The sequence below is a fragment of the Nicotiana tomentosiformis genome, chromosome 6 (genome assembly GCF_000390325.3).
Source record: "Nicotiana tomentosiformis chromosome 6, ASM39032v3, whole genome shotgun sequence".
Taxonomy (NCBI): Eukaryota; Viridiplantae; Streptophyta; class Magnoliopsida; order Solanales; family Solanaceae; genus Nicotiana; species Nicotiana tomentosiformis.
In genome coordinates this window covers 9825363-9847245 of record NC_090817.1, presented here as the reverse complement: position 1 = coordinate 9847245, position 21883 = coordinate 9825363, and the positions used below count along the sequence as shown (strand labels likewise).

General features: G+C 35.6%; 1 protein-coding gene across 5 annotated transcripts; it reads right to left on the bottom strand.

Moving 5' to 3' along the window:
- Positions 1 to 757: 757 nt before the first annotated feature.
- Positions 758 to 13827, bottom strand: LOC104098354 (probable RNA-dependent RNA polymerase 5). Of its 5 annotated transcripts, XM_070177091.1 has the most exons (20): positions 11101 to 11779; positions 9386 to 9602; positions 9169 to 9304; positions 8841 to 8915; positions 8529 to 8682; positions 7416 to 7617; positions 7239 to 7326; positions 6912 to 7052; positions 6549 to 6623; positions 6354 to 6425; positions 6088 to 6194; positions 5804 to 5952; positions 5163 to 5388; positions 4269 to 4494; positions 3889 to 4031; positions 3463 to 3634; positions 3207 to 3345; positions 2983 to 3125; positions 2484 to 2504; positions 758 to 1082 (listed from the first exon to the last, which is right to left on the bottom strand). In XM_070177091.1, the coding sequence occupies exons 1-20, from the start codon at positions 11528 to 11530 to the stop codon at positions 807 to 809; spliced, it is 3192 nt and encodes a 1063-aa protein (XP_070033192.1). In that variant the 5' UTR covers positions 11531 to 11779; the 3' UTR covers positions 758 to 806. The 5 variants fall into 5 exon arrangements, with proteins under 5 accessions (XP_070033192.1, XP_070033191.1, XP_070033194.1 ...); XM_070177090.1 differs by lacking the exons at positions 2484 to 2504; positions 11101 to 11779 and adding an exon at positions 13250 to 13827 and having other exon boundaries at positions 2962 to 3125; XM_070177093.1 differs by lacking the exons at positions 2484 to 2504; positions 11101 to 11779 and adding an exon at positions 13250 to 13827 and having other exon boundaries at positions 2962 to 3125; positions 9386 to 9596.
- Between the last annotated feature and the right edge of the window lie 8056 nt (positions 13828 to 21883).

Genomic DNA, 21883 nt, shown 5'->3' with positions numbered 1-21883 from the left:
TTACTGTTGGAGAAGGAATTTTGCCATAAACAATCTGCCTCACGCGCCTACCATGTGAGCCAATTCATACTATGTGACTAGTCAGCTTTCGTGTTAAAATGAAACATAAGAAATAGAGTTGGAGAGCCAAAATGGAACAAGGTTGAGATAGAGTGCCAAAATGAAAAATGGAGCCAAAAAAATCTCCCTCGGGCGCCTACAGGGTGAGGTAATTCACACTCTGAATCTAGTCAGCTTTTGTGTTAAAGTGAAACATAAGAAATAGGATTGGAGGGCCAAAATGGAACAAGATTGGGTTAGAGTGAATGAAAAATTGGACCAAGTTTAATGGGATGTCTATGTATTTGGCCTGAGGTAATATACAGTTACAAGGTTATATATAATACGTAGTCCAAAAACGAGATTTTGTTAGAAATTATGTACTCGCGCATATACTGTATGTATGTTGTTTGCTTTTATTAAAATTAAAAGGTTCTCCCAAATTAAAAGTAATCTGCTAAGATTTATAATTAAATGTCTCTATGACACCTTATAAAGTATGAGTTTTTATATGTAGATACTGTAATTTCTAATTTAATGTTCGACTAAATTAAAAACACAAAAGTTGTGTGCAATATAAATAGGGTTAATGTGACGTAGGTTTTCTTTTCTAATACCCTTCGTCTTGGTTTGAAAGACTAATAATCGTATGTATTGCTCCAACATTGAGTACATTTTCAATATGCCCGGATTTTTTTTATAAAGTCGTTTAGGAAAATATAAGAACTCAAGAAAAAGCAATATATACTAAATTGTCAATACATATTTTACATGTTAGACACTTCTTTGTTCCTCAAGTTCAATAATTTGTGCAATATAGAAGGTGACACAGCCATGACTTTTTGGTTATGTTCTTTTGCATGAAGCTCAGCATGAAGCCTACAAAGGGCTGAACCTGCAACTTTCCATGCAAAACCACATTTTTTGACGTCTCCGATAGCCTTTGCATAATCATAAGTAACGCGATAAATAGCAAGTGCATCGTTAAATATATCCGTTGTACTCCTTGCACTCTCCTCCATATCCGTCGCTTCATATAGCAGCTACATGAACAATTGCAAATTCAAGGTATTATATTGGGGAATCACGGGAGACAATGGAGAAACGGGGACAGTGAGAATTGAACTCATAGTTATTGTATTGAAAACTCCCCCACCGAAACCTTCATGGTACTCACGATGGCTTCTTACAAGGGAAAAGGTCCAAATTTACCACTATACTATACCAAATATCTAGTTCTACCCTGAGTTATACTTTGGAGTCTAGCCTTTAACGAAGCTCCAACATGAACTGAGTTAGCCTTGGTTATACTTTAGTTAGGATCCATGCTGGAGTTCCGTTAGGGCCAGGAGAAAATATGAGACAATATGCTAATGGCCCCAAAGTATAATGGAAGGTAACATTATGAGATATTTCATGTAGTAAAAGGTATTTTTTCCCCTTCTTACAATGATGGTTGAAGTTTCTTAAGATTAATAGAAGAAGGTTTACCTGTTTGTACTTCTTAACAACCTCGTCCGCTAAGTCATTTTTCGATTCACTGCTGGTGTTGTATTGGGGAATCACGGGAGACAATGGAGAAACGGGGACAGTGAGAATTGAACTCATAGTTATTGTATTGAAAACTCCCCCACCGAAACCTTCGTGGTACTCACGATGGCTTCTTACAAGGGAAAAGGTCCAAATTTACCACTATACTATACCAAATATCTAGTTCTACCCTGAGTTATACTTTGGAGTCTAGCCTTTAACGAAGCTCCAACATGAACTGAGTTAGCCTTGGTTATACTTTAGTTAGGATCCATGCTGGAGTTCCGTTAGGGCCAGGAGAAAATATGAGACAATATGCTAATGGCCCCAAAGTATAGCGGAAGGTAACATTATGAGATATTTCATGTAGTAAAAGGTATTTTTTCCCCTTCTTACAATGATGGTTGAAGTTTCTTAAGATTAATAGAAGAAGGTTTACCTGTTTGTACTTAACAACCTCGTCCGCTAAGTCATTTTTCGATTCACTGCTGGTGTTGTATTGGGGAATCACGGGAGACAATGGAGAAACGGGGACAGTGAGAATTGAACTCATAGTTATTGTATTGAAAACTCCCCCACCGAAACCTTCGTGGTACTCACGATGGCTTCTTACAAGGGAAAAGGTCCAAATTTACCACTATACTATACCAAATATCTAGTTCTACCCTGAGTTATACTTTGGAGTCTAGCCTTTAACGAAGCTCCAACATGAACTGAGTTAGCCTTGGTTATACTTTAGTTAGGATCCATGCTGGAGTTCCGTTAGGGCGAGGAGAAAATATGAGACAATATGCTAATGGCCCCAAAGTATAATGGAAGGTAACATTATGAGATATTTCATGTAGTAAAAGGTATTTTTTCCCCTTCTTACAATGATGGTTGAAGTTTCTTAAGATTAATAGAAGAAGGTTTACCTGTTTGTACTTTTTAACAACCTCGTCCGCTAAGTCATTTTTCGATTCACTGCTGGTGTTGTATTGGGGAATCACGGGAGACAATGGAGAAACGGGGACAGTGAGAATTGAACTCATAGTTATTGTATTGAAAACTCCCCCACCGAAACCTTCGTGGTACTCACGATGGCTTCTTACAAGGGAAAAGGTCCAAATTTACCACTATACTATACCAAATATCTAGTTCTACCCTGAGTTATACTTTGGAGTCTAGCCTTTAACGAAGCTCCAACATGAACTGAGTTAGCCTTGGTTATACTTTAGTTAGGATCCATGCTGGAGTTCCGTTAGGGCGAGGAGAAAATATGAGACAATATGCTAATGGCCCCAAAGTATAATGGAAGGTAACATTATGAGATATTTCATGTAGTAAAAGGTATTTTTTCCCCTTCTTACAATGATGGTTGAAGTTTCTTAAGATTAATAGAAGAAGGTTTACCTGTTTGTACTTCTTAACAACCTCGTCCGCTAAGTCATTTTTCGATTCACTGCTGGTGTTCAACGCTTGCATCATCTCAAATCTGTACTTTTTGTACCTTTCCTCCCATAACCTCAAGCATGTCTCAGGGATTTTGACCTCAAAAGCAGGAAGTTTCTTGATTTCTGGACATATAGAGCAAGATATATCACATCCACAACTAAAAGACAACTGTAATCAATGAATATCTTGGATCAAACACTTGCCTACTGCAGCTGCTTCTTCAGCTTTAAATGACTTGACCCTGTCATAAATTTCTCCTAAAACTGAAGTAGAGATATACTCTGCTTTCTTTTCCAAGAAATGTGGAAACTTATCCACTTTCAACCTTTTCGGGATGTAGACCTGTGGGTAGAAATTAAGATTTAGGGAACAGGAAACACTTACTTAAAGAGCATACAGTGATTAAGTAAACGATGATTAATAAGGATATCAAACAGAGATCAGGTCAAAGCAACCAACCTTATTCCCACTTTTGGGGGCGTCTATAGCATCGTAATACAAATCAGTCAACTCAAACAACTTTTCTTTCATGGTCTTTGTCTCTTCATTCTCTGTGGTGTAATTCTTCCTCAATATCAGAAGTCTATCCACGAGCGCCAACCAGCTAGAAGAAGCGTCAGCCATACTATAGCTGAAAGAGCATTCTTGTTTAAATAAGAATTAAGACATCTTCACAATACGAAATAAAGTTTTTTCATTGATGTTGAAAAGGACCATATTTTGAAGAAATTCCAATGATTGAAAGGTTCAAACATACTGAAACTGTATGTTGCGTTCTTCATGGAGCCGAGAAGACAAGTTTCAGACAATATCAAAGAGACATATTCTAATTTTGGAAAGCAAAGAAAAGGGAATTCTAGACTGAGATGATACAATAATACATACTTTGGCATCCTAGTTTCTAGGAATGTCTGAAAGAGCTCATGCTCCATTTCCTCGGCAGAGAAGTCGTTGGGCTCTCTATGCAATGTCTTTGGTGTTGAATGGATTCGGCTCCACGGTCTACTTGCACGGTAATATTTTAACAGCTGAAGAATACAACATAATATGCTCAAACTGGACGGAACTCATTGAGTATTTTCAATCATTCAAGAAATGAAACGACAACACGATATGTTCTATTTTGTTATTAAAATTTAATGTGTTCTCATTATCATTTCTAATTGGACATGTAGAGTGAAATGAAGGACGCAATCTGAGACAGTTCAATTATATCATTAAGCAAAGAAACTAGAACAGTTGGCCAGTAGTAATGAAAAATTGACCTGGGGGTTTTGAGAGACCCAATATTTATCTCCATCAAAATCGCCATTAGCAATTTCAGTGGCCGCAGATCTTGGACCTTTAGTCGAGAACAATATTCCATATTTAGCATTTCCAACTACGTCACCGAGGTTCTTCACTGGGACAGCAAGTAGTCTGTGGATATCACCAAAGTGAAGTCCGGGATTCCTGTATACTAGTACCTCTCCAGATATCTGTCCGTGTTCACTGCATAAAATTGTTGAGTTTTACTTCGCAAGTTTCCAGTTAAACTTTTTAAAAGTAAAGGTGTAGCATCAAAAGATGACACAAGTTACAAACATACATGTGCTGAAATTACTAGGTAAAAATAATTATTAGGTTAGTTAAACTTTTACTCAAGACTAATTAGAAAATATGGATTGATGAGACGTTCCGACGATCAATGGCTAAGTTGACGACGATACAGAAAAAGCCCAGTGTATCTTTGACCAAAGTGCAAATCCGTGGTGCATGGTACAAGCACCTAGCCAGTGGCAGAGCCAGGAATTCTAATAAGTGGATTCAAAAATAATGCAAAAATGCATGCCTAGGGCTCGAACCTGAAATAAAGCAATTTTTTAGCCACATTTACCACTAAAATAGAATAAAAGGGCAGCCCGGTGCACAAAGCATCCCGCGTTCACGCAGGGTCGGGGGAAGGGCCGCACCCCAAGGGGGTGTGATATTGTCCAAATTCATGATCAAAATTACGAAAGTTGACTCTCGAAATCCGGATGATGTCACATAAATTGGGACATAGGGAGTATGTGTTGTGTGCGTATAAATAAATTTACTTTCCTATGTGCACAGTATATTGTTTTGACGAAGAATTGGACTATTAAGGATCATACATGATGCATTTAATGTATACTTACAGAATAACACAGACTTCATGAGGATTTAAAGTATCCGTGGGATCAGCTGTCCCCATTAGATAGAAAGTATCAGAGATAGGAAGTTTTCCTCCTTTTAGACCATTTCTTTCTTCCTTTGCCAAGGAAGATAAGCAACACCTAAGATACGGTTCACAGAGAGGTACTCCAGCCATTATCATACCCGTGGCAATAGAGGCATCATCACGATCTCTATGGTTTGCTGCAACTGCACGGAGACATAACCAATAAAACAAAAAAGTAAAGATCAGATTTGGTAAAGCAATCAACAGAGACTTAGAACAGAGTCATGCATTTTAAAATCAATGCAGGTAAAGGAATACTACGATTAAAGCTTCGATATCAAATTGCGAAGATGGCTTCAGACGATGTTTATTTAAACCAGTACAGGCACCAGCTTGTTAATTGTGCAAATAAGCATGTGATGTTTTCAATACATCATTTGAAAGTTTGAGAACCAAAACGTTACCACATGCTGAAATTTAAGCAAGACTAAGTATTAAGTTTAAAGTTGTCGGGTAACAGTATCTGAAGGTCGACATTTCTCCTTATACCTGGTAGATTATAAACCATAAACAATAAAACTTAGTTTTATTTTAACTTTTTTCTAAACCAAGAATTACCTTTTAGTGCGGTCACCTCATCTGAGTATAACCTTTGTGTCTCCTCCAAAGTGTTATTCAGTATATCAAAGAAATACTCTCCGGGAACACCTCCATAGGTCAACAGAGCAATAAGAGTTCTTGATAGATAAGTATTCCGAGGTTTAAAACTGAAAGAAGAACGTAAATGGTGTTAGTTGCACACAGTCATGAAAGTAGCATTTTAAATTTCATGTTCCGACAAAGATTCCTAAGGTGAGACTTTAGCTTTCTACTAATTGAATTGACTAAAAGGCACAAAATACCTAGGTGTAACTATTTCCAGCGAGTTAAACATTCGAGCTCTTGACAATTTTGGGTCAGCCTCAACCTTGATCATTGAAGGCCTAATCTGAATCGTGCCCCGTGGCAGCTAATATTTAAGAACAGAACATTGCATCTATTAAGAAGTTGATTTGGCAAACTAAATAAATACTAGAGTAAAAATTTGCTATAATAATGCCATGCAATAAGCCAATTAAAATGGAACAGACTAAGGTTTTGATAGACGGTGCCTTAAGGAAGAGCTTACCTTTCTATTGACTAGAAGGGTTCCCTTTACAGCAAGACCATTGTAGAATAGACGGCACTGCATTAACAAAGGCTAGAAAGACAGAGAGACATGAAAACTGAACAGATAAGAAACAAGATGAGCTTGTTTAGTGAAAACAGATTGCTAACAGCGGTTTGGAATCCAAATCAATTGATAAAACATCAAAACATTTACCGGTTCCCCACTCTGGAATTCTGCCTCTCCCAACTCGGATGAACTCTCCCCAAGTTCAACACCATTGGGATATCTCTGAAATAGTTAATTCAAAATTTAATAGAAAGTTGTTCAAGAGAGACGAAAGGAAATTGTTGCAAAGAAACGGAACGATGAATTTGTCAGATACTAAAATCAATACAAGCATGAAGCAAACCGAGCAAGAGACCGTTTCGTGTGCATTGCCTAAAACTAAAGAACATTAAGGAAATAACATAATTTCAAATGAATTAAAAAGGAAATCAAAATCTGCAATACGAACACATCCTTCCAAGTTTCTGCTACAAAAGAAAATGCTTAGTGAACTAGGTCTAATCAGATTACCTCTAACTTGGCATTCTTATACTTCACATTGAAAAAATCTTGTGGACACTTTCTTGCCAAATCTTCCGAAATATATCCAGTCCCATCTGTGTGTATAAGGGGTTTTCCATCTTCGTCATAGAGAGTACGTCCATTCTTGTCCTGAAATTATTTATTTCCAAAAAAAGAAGGCGATATTTAAATGATAAAATGAGTGTAATCGTGAGATAATCGAAGAACGGGATAACTGACAAGAGATGGCATCGAAGAGCACAAAGAAAAGAAATAGCAATGAATATAAACATGATTATATATACACATATATTATATGTTTGATAAGCAATATACATGACAATATATATCTTCAATTCTGTCAATATTCACTGAATTCAGATCAACTTGAAGCTTTACTGTCGTGGATAAAATTAGGGAGAACCTGCATTATCAGAGTAACTATGTAGCTCAGAATGAAAGCAAGTATCCATTAATTATTGAAAAGTTATAACAGTCGGGGAAATAGCAAACCTGGCCATGTATTTAGCCATGCTAGGGACCATATGTACATGCATGAAACGACACCTTGCTTCGTGGACTATCTTGTTGTGCAAAATGTAAGTTAAATTTTCATAAGGATTAAGAGATTCCATTCGAACAAAGTAGCATTTGACTGTATCGATCTTTTCCTCTTTGTCCATTGAATTTTTCTTCTTCCCGTCATCCTTATAAACTGCACAAGTACCACAATGACACAAAACCTCATTGGCATCATAAACACTTGAAAACGATAATCTCTCAGGGATTTCCCACCCCGATTTTGAGCATACTAGTGAGAATGACACTTCCATTTATTGGGAACATGAGAAGCTTCATTAAAAAAGCTACTTGTGAAAACAGAAGATCCACATTGACATAGGCCAATGCAAAGGTTCTAAGACAAGGATTTCTTTAATTACAAGTGATTGTAGATAAATAAGCAAAAAAATTGCTCTTTCAGTACAACACTTTCATTTTTGAAGACCATCGATGTTAGATGGGAGCAAACGTTGGGCTTTAGAAGTTAGAACCAAACATATATATGTTGTAGAAACACATGTGTTAAGATGGATCTACGATTATTCAAGAAAAGACAAGATTATATATGACTAAGGTGCAAGTAGCACACAAAATATAAAATAAGAAGAGGTCAAGTAAGATTGTTTGGGGCATGTCTTAGGTAGACCTTCATATACACCGGCTTATAGAAGAAGTGGCAATACGATAATTGAAGATGATAAAGACGATGAGATAGACCTAAAATCACATGTAGAGAAATTGTCTCAAAAGACCTACATACTCTTAAAATTAAGCAAATTTAGCTTAGAACACAAGATGACTGAAACAAACAATCCGCCTTGGCGATTCCAACCAGCTTGGATTAAGACTTAGTTATCAGTAGGTTCAGTGTTATTCAATCTATTTATTCTACCTTATTACTTATATGTTAAGGTACGAATAAGTGTAATTAGAGCATCTTTAATTTTAGAAAGCACAAAATTAGCATCAAAGAGACAAATTTCATCGGGAAAACATCTAACAAAGGGAAGTTCTCATTTTTCAAAAAACAAGATAGATTAGACGGCATATAGATAAGGTAATTACCAAAAAAGCGATAGCGCCTCAAACCAACAAGAATTCCATTCTTAACAATCTCTTGTGGACACCTTGGGGCTTCTTCCATAAACCTGACAACCAATATATTTTCATCTCCTAATGACTGTTGTAGATGGGTTCTTTCTGCTTTCAGGTAAGGACCCTGACGCCAGGAAGGGAAATAAAAGGTCAAAAGATGGATATAATAGCTTAGCGGAATGTGAGATGCACTGTCCAAAGTTAACAAATGTTGCCCTCTTTCCTTTTGCATTTAAAAACACTTCAAATGCAAAAGGAGTAATAACCGCGAGAAAAACTGACCTTAAAAGCATAGCTTCCATCCGAATAAACATGGCAATGATAGAAATGACTCCTTCCGGAATCCCAATCAAGATACTGGAAAACACATATATAACGCAATTATTGAATTACCAATTCTAGAGTTTAGAGATTATTATGCAGGTCTCTCATCAGTATTCAGTAAATACTAATGATAAAAATACATCAAAAGATAGAAACATAAAAGCTCATGTAAAAGCTTTTAAATGTGGAAGAACATCAGTGGATTGGGACCAAGACCTTAAATCCGGACTCGGAAAAAAAAAATAGATTCACTTGTACAAGAGCGGTATTTGAATTGCAACATCACCTGCACCCGTTTAACATTTTCACAAAGATGACCATATTTAGTCCAAATACATGACTCAAAATGAGCCATAGGTTGACATGTCATATCCAAAATATCACCAACATCATGAAGCATAATTACATCCTCCAACTTCCTCCTGCAATTGATATCGACCAAAATACCAAATTGTAGTAGTATAAAAATCACAAATTAAATATTGAATAAATGCTAAGATTACCTCCCAATGTAGTGTAGAATCAAAAATAATTTCCTGAACTCAAGATTACTGAGTGCCAGCAACTGTTCACTTATTCCTTGTATGCCGGCCCTGTTTCTAAATTCAGATGGCGTAGGATCATAAAGATCTCTTTGAAAGATTGTTCTTTCTGGACTCATTGGAGGTGATAGCATTTGTGGAGCAGATGTTGGAGAATCAGATCCATCACCGACTATGTCTGCAGACAGCAAATGAAAAATTACAGCTCTTGAACGCAACGAATAGAAAATTTGTACGAGATTGTCATTAAGCATAACTCAAAATGTCCAGACAGTTTGCTAAATGGAGGATTTTAGAGTTTGAAAAGTGGAGGGAGCATCCATGCAACAACAGCAAAAACAACAACAACAATGTGGGATATGGGGAGGGTAAAGTGTACGCAAACCTTACCACTACCTTGGGGGTAGAGAGGTTGTTTCCGTAAGACCCTCGGCTCAAGAAAGACCCTCGGAGCATCCATGCAACACATACTAAAATATTGTAGCAATTAGCAAATTCTAAGTTGCGCGGACTCTCCAAAATGCCGCCGCACCCGTGTCGGATCCTCGATACACTACATTTGGAGGATCCGACACGCACCCAGCGGCATTTTATGAGATTCCGAGCAACATACTAGCAATGGACTAGTAGGGACTAGGGAAAGGAGTTCAGTTCAAACTTCAGACACCTAAACCAAATGGTAAGCTAGAATCACCTCTATCATGTGAACATTGGTATAAAATTCATGTTCCTTCAAGACATACTTAAAAAAAAATAGTTTAAAAATTCATTAGTACCAGTACAGCAATTAGAATAAATTGATCAAGTAATTATGAAAACCGTAAGACCAACTTTACATTTAGATAAAAAAAGGTACAGAATAAAGGACGCACCCCAAGGTAACCTTACATTTAGATAATTGAATAAACTGAAAAATAATTGTGAAAAAAATAATAATAAAATGGTATAAAAGAATATGAGCAAAAGAATTAAGTTGAAAACCGTAAAAGAATTAATTTGGAGGTCAAAGTGATAACAAAAAAGTTTCTTGGGTTTATTGTAAAAGAAAAAGATTAATTTTTTGTTTTACTTCTGTTGAAAAAGACAATGTCTGGATATTATTATTTTCCAAAATTAACTAAAACATCATTATTATACCATTTTATAACGCCCTTCAAACCAGAGCAACTAACGCCCTCGAATGCAAACTTGGACAAAAAAAGTAAAGTACAGTCACTCATTCATCTCCATTATTTTACCCCCCCCCCCTTAAAAAAACTAAAGTTACCTGCAACAGACAAAAACTTGACAAATTTTTCAACATTTTGAGCAAAAAAGTTACCTTTTTCTGCAAATCATATCAAAATAACATAATAAAACATGAAAAACAAATTGATCAAAATAATTTTCACTTTGTTTTTGTTCCCACCACAAAAGTAACGTAAAAGATAACTGCATGTAACCCTTCATTAAAAAAAAAAAATTAAGTAATAACTTAAAAAATAAGCGTAAGTGAGAAGCTAATAGCACAAAACAAAAAAAAACAAAAAACCTACATGCAACAATCATAAAAAATTATCACTTAATTATAATAATAATAACTAAGTTTAGTAACAATTATTACTTGATCCCTTGAAAAAAATGCAACTTCAAAAAAAAAATACTACACATTTTAAAGAAAAAAAATGGGTACTTACCATTATTATGAACAGTAGCCTGAAAAAGTGGCCCAATTCTAGGAGAAAAATTTATTGAAGAAGAAGACGAATTTGGAGAAGAAAGAGAAATCCTTTGAATTTGAGGAGACTGAAAAAAACTTTCAGCAGATGAAACTTGAGTTGGCTGCTGCTGATAAAACTGTTGAGTTTCGGACTGATAATATTTTTTCGCCATAAATACAATAAATCCACTGAGTGTTTTTTTAATTTGAGAAACTGAGATTTCACTCAAAATATCAAGTGAACCTTCTTCTCCAATTGATAAAAGGAGTCTTCGTACTTTCTTATCTGGTAAATTTTGTCTCTGATTTTTGCAGATTTGGTTTAGCATTTGTTCTACTGATGGTGGAAGTTTAATGGCTTCTTCTTGTTCTTCTACTTCATTGTTGTAAGAGTAAAAATCTCCCATATTTTAGTTCTCTTTTTGAAGAAAACTGGGATTTGGACAAAGAAATTGAGGTTTTTATGAATTTCTTTGAGGATTTATGGAGGTTGGTTTGATGTTGGAACTTCAAAGTGCCTTTTTTGTTTCATCAACTTCAAAGTGACTTTGCAGTGTACTGACTTTGATTTACAAGAAAATAAATCAAAAAGAATATAATAATATTAAGTAATATTTCGTTTCAAATTAGACGATATAATTTGATTTAATACAAAAGTTAACAAAAATATAGTTTTAAAATATGTTACCTTAAAAACTTAATGTCCAAAAGTTTTGCGTGGGTATGATGTTTGTATGTCTATTAAGGATGAAGCGAGGAAAATAAAAAATTTAAAATTAAATTATTTTTAACTAAAGAAATGTATTATCTTTTTGGAATCGACTAATAACTAAAGTTTGTCATTTAAATTAAAACAGATTATTTTTATATTTAAAAAATTTACCCTTCAATTCGATGATTTCTCTTTGTCGTAATTATTAGAATAATTGGTATAAATACTTGTTATATTTTAAAAAAATAAGAAAATAGTAATTAATTTTTTTTTCATTATCTTTACTCTTGTAAATATGAAGAGAGATTATTAATATAGTGAAAGTAATAGTAACAATAGTAAATTAAGATTAAAAAAAATAAGAATAATTTAGTTGAAATTCAAACATGACAAAAGGGACCGAAAGGAATATAAACTTCTCATTTTGTATTAAGGAGAACCTTTTATAGTCAAATAAATATTATTATATATTTAATATCATAAAATTTAAAAGCCTTATAGTCATATAAATATTATATTACACGAAAGACTATAAATTTTAAAAGTTTTTGGTTCTTTAGTAAGTATCGTGTGGAGTTTGGATCGTATAAATTGGAAATAAAAACTTTATGTAATTTTTATGTAATGTACAATACAAGAATTTTCATGTGCTCCTTTCCTTCGTAAAATCAAACGAGAGCACAAAAGCGGGAAAGAGCGGACAAACCATGCAATTCAAAAGATAGCTACTTATAAATTCAAGTCAAAGTAAAGAATGTAATCTAACGATTATAACAGATTACCCTTTAGTTACTGTAGTAGACACATAAAATTTATAAGTTTAATCCATGCAAAATTTGGATTGAAAAAGATTATTTTTTTGTTTTACTTCTGTTGAAAAAGACAATGTCTGGGAAATTATTATTTTCCAAAATTAACTAAAACATCATTATTATCAATATTTCTAAAAATCTTTTGAAAACCCGAGCAACTAACGCCCTCGAATGCAAACTTGGACAAAAAAAAGTACAGTCGTATTCATCTCCATTATTTAACCCCCCCCCCCCCCCAAAAAAAAATTAAAAAAACTAAAGTTACCTGCAACAGACAAAAACTTGACAAATTTTGTCAACATTTTGGGCACAAAAGTTACCTTTTTCTGCAAATCATATCAAAATAACATAATAAAACATGAAAAACAAATTGATCAAAATAATTTTCACTTTGCTTTTGTTCCCAACACAAAAGTAACCTAAAACATAACTGCATGTAACCTTTGTTAAAGATAATAGAACTTACATGCAACAAACATAAAAAATTATCACTTAATTATAGTAATAACTAAGTTTAGTAACAATTATCACTTGATCACTTGAAAAAAATGCAACTTAAAAAAAAATACTACACATTTGAAGAAAAAAAAAATGGAACTTACCATTATTATTAACAGTAGCCTGAAAAAGCGGCCCATTTCTAGGAGAAAAATTAACTGAAGAAGAAGACGAATTTGGAGAAGAAAGAGAAATCCTTTGAATTTGAGGAGACTGAAAAAAACTTTCAGCAGATGAAACTTGAGTTGGCTGCTGCTGATAAAACTGTTGAGTTTCGGACTGATGATATTTTGTCGCCATAAATACAATAAATCCACTGAGTGTTTTTTTAATTTGACAAACTGAGATTTTACTCAAAATATCAAGTGAACCTTCTTCTCCAATTGATAAAAGGAGTCTTCGTACTTTTTCATCTGGTAAATTTTGTCTCTGATTTTTGCAGATTTGGTTTAGCATTTGTTCTACTGATGGTGGAAGTTTAATCACTTCTTCTTGTTCTTCTACTTCATTGTTGTAAGAGTAAAAATCTCCCATTTTAATTTCTATTGTTGCTGAAAACTGGGATTTTGGACAGAGAAATTGAGGGGTTTTGGAAATTCAAAGTGACTGGCGAGAAGGGGAACGTTGTCTGCTTGGTTAATGTGCTCCTTTGCGTAGAAAGAAAGATTTTAAGAAAGTAAAATCAAAAAAGAATATATTAATATTACTCCTCCCCTTCTCACTTATGTGACCTTATATTTTTATATTTTAATTTGTTCTTATCGAAAATAGTTTTTCTTTCTTTTTACTAGCACTAGCATGTCTCCCTACACTTTATCCTACCCAAAACTCATATGTGAGATTACGTGTTGTTCCGAAAAGAAAGGTAAATTTTTAATGATTATCAAAAATAATTAGTGTATACTTATTATTTTAGAAAATTAAGAAAGTATTGATAAAGTTTTTTCACTTTTATCCTCACTCTAATAATTGGCGATAGATATTAAGTAATCGAATGTACATAGATTCGATTCAAACTTGAAAATAAATTTTTTTTGAAGTAATACTAAAAAATAGTTTTTTGGAAGTTAAGATTGTATTTGGATATATATTTTACTTTTTTTTAAAAGTGAAGATTTATGAGTGGAAGCAAATTTTAACTCAAAAACTTGCCGAAACTAGTTTTTGGAACTTGAAAATTTTTCTTCATATTTTTTTCAAAAACGGGTCAAATTTCATGAAGAAATAATACTTTCAACTTAAATTATATATATAGAGAGAGAAATAATACTTTCAAACGGGAGCTAATTTAGTGAAAATATAATAAAGTCATAAATTAATTAAGATCAACGAATAAATAAGAATATTTTAGTTAAATTATCTTTTTAATTAGTGTTTTTTAAGTGGAGTGCAAAAGCCAAACATGACAAATAAAATGGATCGAAAAGAATATAAAGTTCTCATTTTATATTAATTAAAAAATTTTATAGTCACACAAATATTATAATATATCTGATATTATAAAATTTAAAAGTATTATAGTCATATAAATATTATGTTATATGTAAGAGTATAAGTTTCAAATTTTTATTGTTCTTTCGTAAGTATGTTTCAAGTTAAATTTGATCACATAAATTGGAACGAAACGAGTACTATTTAAGTAAAAACTTTATGTGCTCCTTCCTTTAGTAAAATCAAACGTAGAGTACAAAAGCTGAAAAGAGCAGATAAACAATTCAATTCAAAATATAGCTACTTTAAATGCAAGTCAAAGTAAAGAATGTAATCTAACGATTATTACTGTAACGATCCGACAGATAGTTCAACGGTTTGGGGTCTTGAATAGCTTCAATTCAAGTATTATGACTTGCATATGTGGTCGCAATTGAATTTCGAAAAGTTCGGACTTGATTTGGAAAGAAAAAATTCTAATTTCTGAAGGTTTAAGTTGAAAGAATTGACAAGGGTATGACTTTTGAGTAAATGACCTCGGAATCTAGATTTGAAGGTTCCAACAGGTTCGTATGATGATTTAAGACTGGGCGTATGTTCGGGTTGAGTATCGGATCACCCGAGAGCATTTCAGTGCTTATTATGGAAAGTTGGTATTTTAAAGGTTTAAGAAATTTTTAAGTTTGACTTGAAGTGATTTTTAATGTTATCAATGTCCGTTTGGGGTTCCGAGCCTTGGAGTAGCTTCGTTATGTCAATTATGACTTCTGTGCAAAATTCGAGGTCAATCGGACTTGATTTGATAGTTTCGGCGTCGAATGTAGAAGTTTAAAGTTCTAAAGTTCATTAAGCTTGAATTGAGGCGTGATTCGTGGTTTTAGCATTGTTTGATATGATTTGAAGGCTCGACTAAGTTCGTATTGTATTTTGTGGCGTGTTAGTATATTTGGTTAAGGTCTCGAGCGTCTCGAGTGGATTCCGGATGGTTAACGGAATGAATTTGGCCTTATGAAAATGTTGGTGGCACCATATCTGTTGTAACTGCACCTACGAGGTTTTGGCCGCAGGTGCGGTGCCGCAAAAACGGCCAAGAGGGTCACAAAACGGCCAGACGTGATTAGGGTTGGGGTTGCAGAAGCGAGCAGGTGGACCGTAGAAACAGAGTCGCGCTTGCGGTTGAGCGATCGCAGAAGCAGAATGGCTGGGACCGCAGACGCGGTCGAGTTTCGCAGAAGCAGGACCGCATCTGCGCATGAGGAGCCACATAAGCGAAAGCGCAGATGCGGAAATTTAGGGGCCTGAAGGGAGCCGCAAAAACGGAGCCGTAGAAGTGGCTCATGTTCCACAGATGCGAAAGGACGTTGGGCAGTAAGTTTTTTTTAAAAACGGGATTTGGCCAATTATCATTAAGTTTTCACTTGGTTGGGGCGATTTTGGAGAGCTTCAAGGGAAGATTTTCATCAAGCAGCACAAGGTAAGTGATTCCCACCTACAGCAAGTTAAATACATGGTTTGTATAAAAATTTAAACATGAAATTAGTATAAATTGTGGGAAGGGGGGAGGGGTTGGTAGAAAACCTAGGATTTGATATTTTGGATTTTTGACCTCGAAATTGGATATGGAATTAATAATAAATTATATGTTTGAGTTCGTGGAGTTATGTGTAAGATTTGTCTTCAAGAATTTTCGAAATCCGGGCACGTGGGCCCGGGAGTTGATTTTATTGACTTTTCGAGCGGAGTTGGGAATTATTTAAAATAATTAATTATGGGTATTAAAATATATTTTGATTGGTTTGCATATATGTTTGAATAGTTTTGGATCAACGGGCATCGGTTTGAGGTGTTAGAGAGGCTTTGGAGCTGGTTATGGAACTTCGGAGCGAGGTAAGTGATAGGTTATAAGTGTCCTTGTTTTATGTTTTGATGATCTAACAAACTTAATATCAAGAACCGAATAAGGAACCTGATCCACATTTGGTCAACATTCTCAAGCGCATGGAAATAACCAGACTTAAGCTGGAGATGTTCGTCAGAATTTCATAAGTTAAAGAATCAACAAGGGGAACAAATGGACTTCAGTTCCCTTGGTGATTGTACCAAGTCAACTCTTCAACAACTGAAAAGTGACTAACTGCACACGCAACAGTATAGCACAGTGCAACAGTCACCTCCATTGGGAAGGACCTTGTACCCAAGTTGCTTACATCATTCAAGTGATGTCATCAATGTTATATTAATATTAAACCAATGAAAAAACATCACTTGAGCACGGAGAGAATTTATTCAAGCCATTTACGGTGATTGATCATCAAAAAAATGATTCTTAAGTGCATCAAGAACAAAGTACAACACTACTGCGGACCAGTTCCCCATATCAAGTTATTGTAAGTCCTTAGTTGAGTTGTAACTTTGTAATAGTTCTTCAATTATAACTCCTACTTAGCTTGTTTAGAAGAATTTTGTAGGAAACCCTTTGTAAATCATAAACCCTTGTGTTTGTGTCTTGGCTAGAGTTAGTCGAGTTGTAAAGTCTTTGTAATAGAGTTATTATAAAGTGGCTTGTAATAGTATGTTACAAGTTAGTGAGGGATTAAGAGGTTAGTTCCTAGGTTGCATAGGGCGTAATCGGAAAGTTGCTCAGTAGTGAAGTTGAAATCCTACAAGGGTAGGTCGTGGTTTTTAATCCCGTTGATTTGGTAATTTTCTACGTAAAAACTCTCAGTGTTATTTACTTTATGATGTGTTCGTATAATCTGTGAAAACTAATAGAGAACCTGGTTCTCAATATAGTTTGGTGGACCCTCGAATTCTATCAATTGGTAGCAGAGCAGGTTCTATCTATCAGGCTAACACCTAAAAAGGAACCTCATAGCTACTCTACCAAACTTTGAAGAAGGTCAGTCTACCTACAAGCCACCACGTTTAATGGCCCGTACTATGGATGGTGGAAAACTAGGATGCATGACTTCATCGTGGCTGAAGATTTAGAGATATGGGATGTTATATGTGACAGACCCTTTGTTCCCACCAAGAATCTTGGTGATCCAGCTGTAGCCATTCCCACGACGAGGAAGGAATTCAATGACGTTGATCGAAAGGTCATAGAAAAGAACTTTTGTGCAAAGAAAATTCTTGCTTGTGGCATTGGTACTGATGAATATAATAGGATATCGGCATGCCAATCAGCAAAAGAAATCTGGGAGGCTCTCCAGACAGCTCACGAAGGAACAACACAGGTTAAGAAATCCAAGATCGACATGATCACAACTAAATACGAGCTCTTCAAGATGAAAGATGATGAATTCATCCAAGATATACATACTCGCTTCACCTCCATCATTAATGCGCTTCACTCTCTTGGTGAAACCATTCCAAGAAATAAGCATGTCAGGAAAATCCTTAGTGTACTGCCCAGTTCTTGGGAAAGCAAAGTGAACGCCATTACATAGGCGAATGACTTGCAGACACTGACCATAGATGAACTCATCGGCAATATGAAAACATATGAAATGAAGAAGAAGAAGAAGAAGAAGAAGAAGAAGAAGAAGGACAATGAAAGAAGAGAACCCAAAAGGGAGAAGAACCTGGTCCTCAAGACATATAGCAATGATTCAAGTGGTGAGGATAGTGATATGGCTTACTTGACAAGAAGATTCTAGAAGATGGTTCGCAGGAATTGAGGCATTCCAAAAAGGGGAAGTTCTAGCAAGCCAAAATATTATGACCTCTGTCATAAATGTGGCAAGCCAGGACACTTCATCAAGGATTGCCCTCTCCTAAAGAAAGATCAGTACAAAAACAACCTTGACAAAGCAGCAAAGAGGAACCCGATTCTTGATAAACACTTCAAAAGAAAGAATGTCGTTGAAAGCAAGCTCTTACTACATGGGGAGACTCCTTCAGCAAATCTGAAGAAGAAAATGATCATGGTGATAGTTCAATGATAGCAGTGGAAAGTGAAGCAACTGAGTATGACTTAATTTTTGCCTTGATGGCTCAGTCCGATGACGATGAAGATGGCCACGATGATGCGGTAAATTTTTCGGATGTTCAGAGAAATCTGAATTCTTATTCTCCTAAAAAACTCATATCTTTGGCAAATGTGTTAATTGATGCTTATCACAGTCTTATAAATATTAAGATGCTTTAATTGTGGAGTTAGGATAAGCAGAACAAACCAGAGATGCTTTAGTAATCGTTGTTGTAGATTTAAAGAAAATAATTGAGAACCTAAAGAAAAAGAAGGATGCCTTAAATGAAAAAACTGCACATATAGAACATGAAAGAGATGATCTAATGGTCGTTGTGGCAGACCTGAAAGAGACATTTGACTGTGCAAAAAAGGAAAAAGAAGTCTTAGCTGAGAGAGTTGCTAACATTGAGCATGAGAGAGATGGCCTATTAGTGGTGGTAGTGGACTTGAAAGAAACAATTGGGGAACTTAAAGTGGAGAGTAGGCCTAAAAATTCTCAAAAGGGAAAAGAAGTTGCAAGTGAGGCACACATTAAGCTTGAAAGTGAGTTAAATTCAGTGAAGTTTAGTCTGTGTGTTGAGCTTGAGAAAAACAAACATTTTCAGGAAGAACTAGGTATAGTGAAGAGTGATCTTGAAAAATCACTCAGGTGGACCTGGTCCTCTGATGCTATCACTGCCATGCACACTAATAATGGGGGAAACATGCATGAGATTGGATTCCAAAGGGAAAAGATTTCCTACAACCCTCATAGCAAGTACGTTACTGCGGTAACATTGGGCACTTTAAAAAAAACTTTATGGCCAAATTTCAGTCACAACAGAAAAACAAAGTTTTTGCTGAAAAAGTAACTACTGGTAGAGAACCTGGCCCCTCACATAAAAAACGCATAATGCCTTCTTGGATCAAAAGATCCCTCATTCACCCCTTTCCTCATTATAAGGGACCCAAACTCGTTTGGGTTCCTAAGTCTCACTCTTGATTTTCTTGTGCAGGGAACAGTGAAAGGATGCACCCTACAATGTTACATGGATAGTGGATGCTCAAGGCATATGACTGGAAGTACAAATGATTTCCTTTCACTTAAGTCCATATAAGGAGGGAGTGTATCCTTTGGAAATTGAAAGAAAGGATACATTCTAGGACTTGGAAGGATTGGGAAGACTCTCTCACACTCAATCGAAAATGTCTACTACGTGAACGGGTTGAAGTACGGCTTGCCAAGTGTTTCCCAAATTTGTGACATGGGAAACAAAGTGGAATTTGTGTCAAAAATATGTACAATCACAAACCTAATGACTGGTGAGGTGGTGCTAGTAGAAAAAAGATACAAAAATATCTATGTTGCTAATTTTGAGTCTCTGTAGAATGGTGATCTCAGTTGTCTGAGTGTTGTTGATAATGATGCAAAATTATGGCATAGGAGGTTGAATCATGCAAGCTTCACGTCGCTGAACAAATTGGTCAGGAAGAACCTGGTTCGTGGCCTTACAAAGTCAAGTTCCAAGGATCACAAAGTGTGTGATGCATGTGTAAAAGGCAAGCAAATCAGATCCTCATTGAAGCCCAAAAAAGAAGTCAGCACCTCAAGGCCACTTCATCTTCTTCACATGGATTTATGTGTACCCATGAGGGTGGCAAGCAGGGGAGGAAAGAAATATATCTTTGTTATAGTTTACGATTACTCTAGATTCACCTGGACTCTATTTCTCAGAACCAAGGATGAAACCTTTGAAGTGTTTGTTTCCTTCGTCAAAAAGATTCAAGTGAAGATGGGTAATAATGTAGCTTGCATCAGGTCTGATCATGGGACAGAGTTTGACAATGCCAAATTTGATGAGTTCTGTACTGAAAATGGTATCACTCACAATTTCTCAGCTCCAAGAACACCTCAACAAAATGGTGTTGTGGAAAGAAAGAATAGAACTCTTGAAGACATGGCAAGGACAATGTTGATTGACAGTGGGATTGCAAAATTTTTTTGGGCAGAAGCTGTCAACACTGCTTGCTACTTGGTGAACATGTGCATGATCAGGTCCTTTCTGAACAAGACTCCATATGAACTGCTGAATGGAAGGAAGCCCAAGCTGACACATCTAAGGACTTTTGGGTGTAAATGTTTTGTCCTCAACAATGGAAAGGAAACTCTTGGAAAATTCGATGCCAAAAGTGATGAAGGAATCTTTCTGGGATACTCATCTCAAAGCAAAGCTTACAAAGTATACAACAAAAGGACTCAATGTGTTGAGAAAAGTATACATGTGATATTTGATGAATCCCACCTCTCATGTGAGAAGGACAGACATGCTAATCAAGATGGATAACATTTATCTGTTCCAGGAGAAGCTATTGACATGACAAATGGAAAAGCAGACATGATGAGTCATGTAAAGGAATCCAGTGAAGATGATGTGATTACACCTCCATTTATTGGAGAGGAATCTGGTCCCCTGATCACACCAACCGAAGCTAAAAATAGTGTTGTTGATACAATCCAAGGTACTCCACTTGCTGAAGTAAGAAATGCCCAAGAACCTCAATCAGACATACCTGGATCCTCTGCCAATGAGATTCATGTACCAAATTGGAAGCACAAAATCTCATATCCTCTTGACAACATAGTCACCCTTTTTGAGTCAGGAGTTTAAACCATAACAAAAGCAAGAATGCCTTTTCAGTCTTTCTTTCCCAAATAGAGCCCAAAAATAGCAAATAAGCATTGAAATATGCAGACTGGATCACAGTCATGCAAGAGGAGTTGCATCAGTTTGAAAGAAACAAGGTATGGCACCTGGTTCCTCGACCTGCAGATCGAACTGTCATAGGGACCAGGTGGGTATTCAGTAACAAGCTTGATGAGTTTGGAAATACAACAAGAAACAAGGCAAGGCTTGTAGTCCAAGGCTACAATCAGGAAGAAGGGATTAATTATGATGAAATATTTGCTCCAGTTGCTCGAATGGAAGCTATTAGAATTCTTATTACATTTGCATCTCATATGGAGTTCACATTATTCCAAATGGATATCACATTATTCCAAATGGATATCACAGGCTACCTGAAAGAAGAAGTTTACATCAAGCAGCCTCCTGGATTTGAGTGTCATGAGCATCCTCAGCATGTACTCAAGTTGGACAAGGCATTGCATGGGCTAAAGCAGGTTCCCCGGGATTAGTATGAATGGTTATCAAAGTTTCTTCTAGAAATTATAAGAGGGAAAATTGCAACACTCTTTTTATGAAGAAACGAGAGAGGAACTTGTTCAGGTATATGTTGATGATATCATTTTTGGAGCTACAACTACTCTCTTTGTGAAGAGTTCGTAAAACTC

Coding starts and splice junctions, on each gene's coding strand:
- LOC104098354 (XM_070177090.1), bottom strand. CDS start 13,679: ATGGGAGATTTTTACTCTTACAACAATGAAGTAGAAGAACAAGAAGAA. Junction 7,618..8,528: donor GAGGCGCTATCGCTTTTTTG/GTAATTACCTTA, acceptor GTACTTGTGCAG/TTTATAAGGATGACGGGAAG. Junction 3,126..3,206: donor TGAAGAAGCAGCTGCAGTAG/GCAAGTGTTTGA, acceptor CTATATGTCCAG/AAATCAAGAAACTTCCTGCT.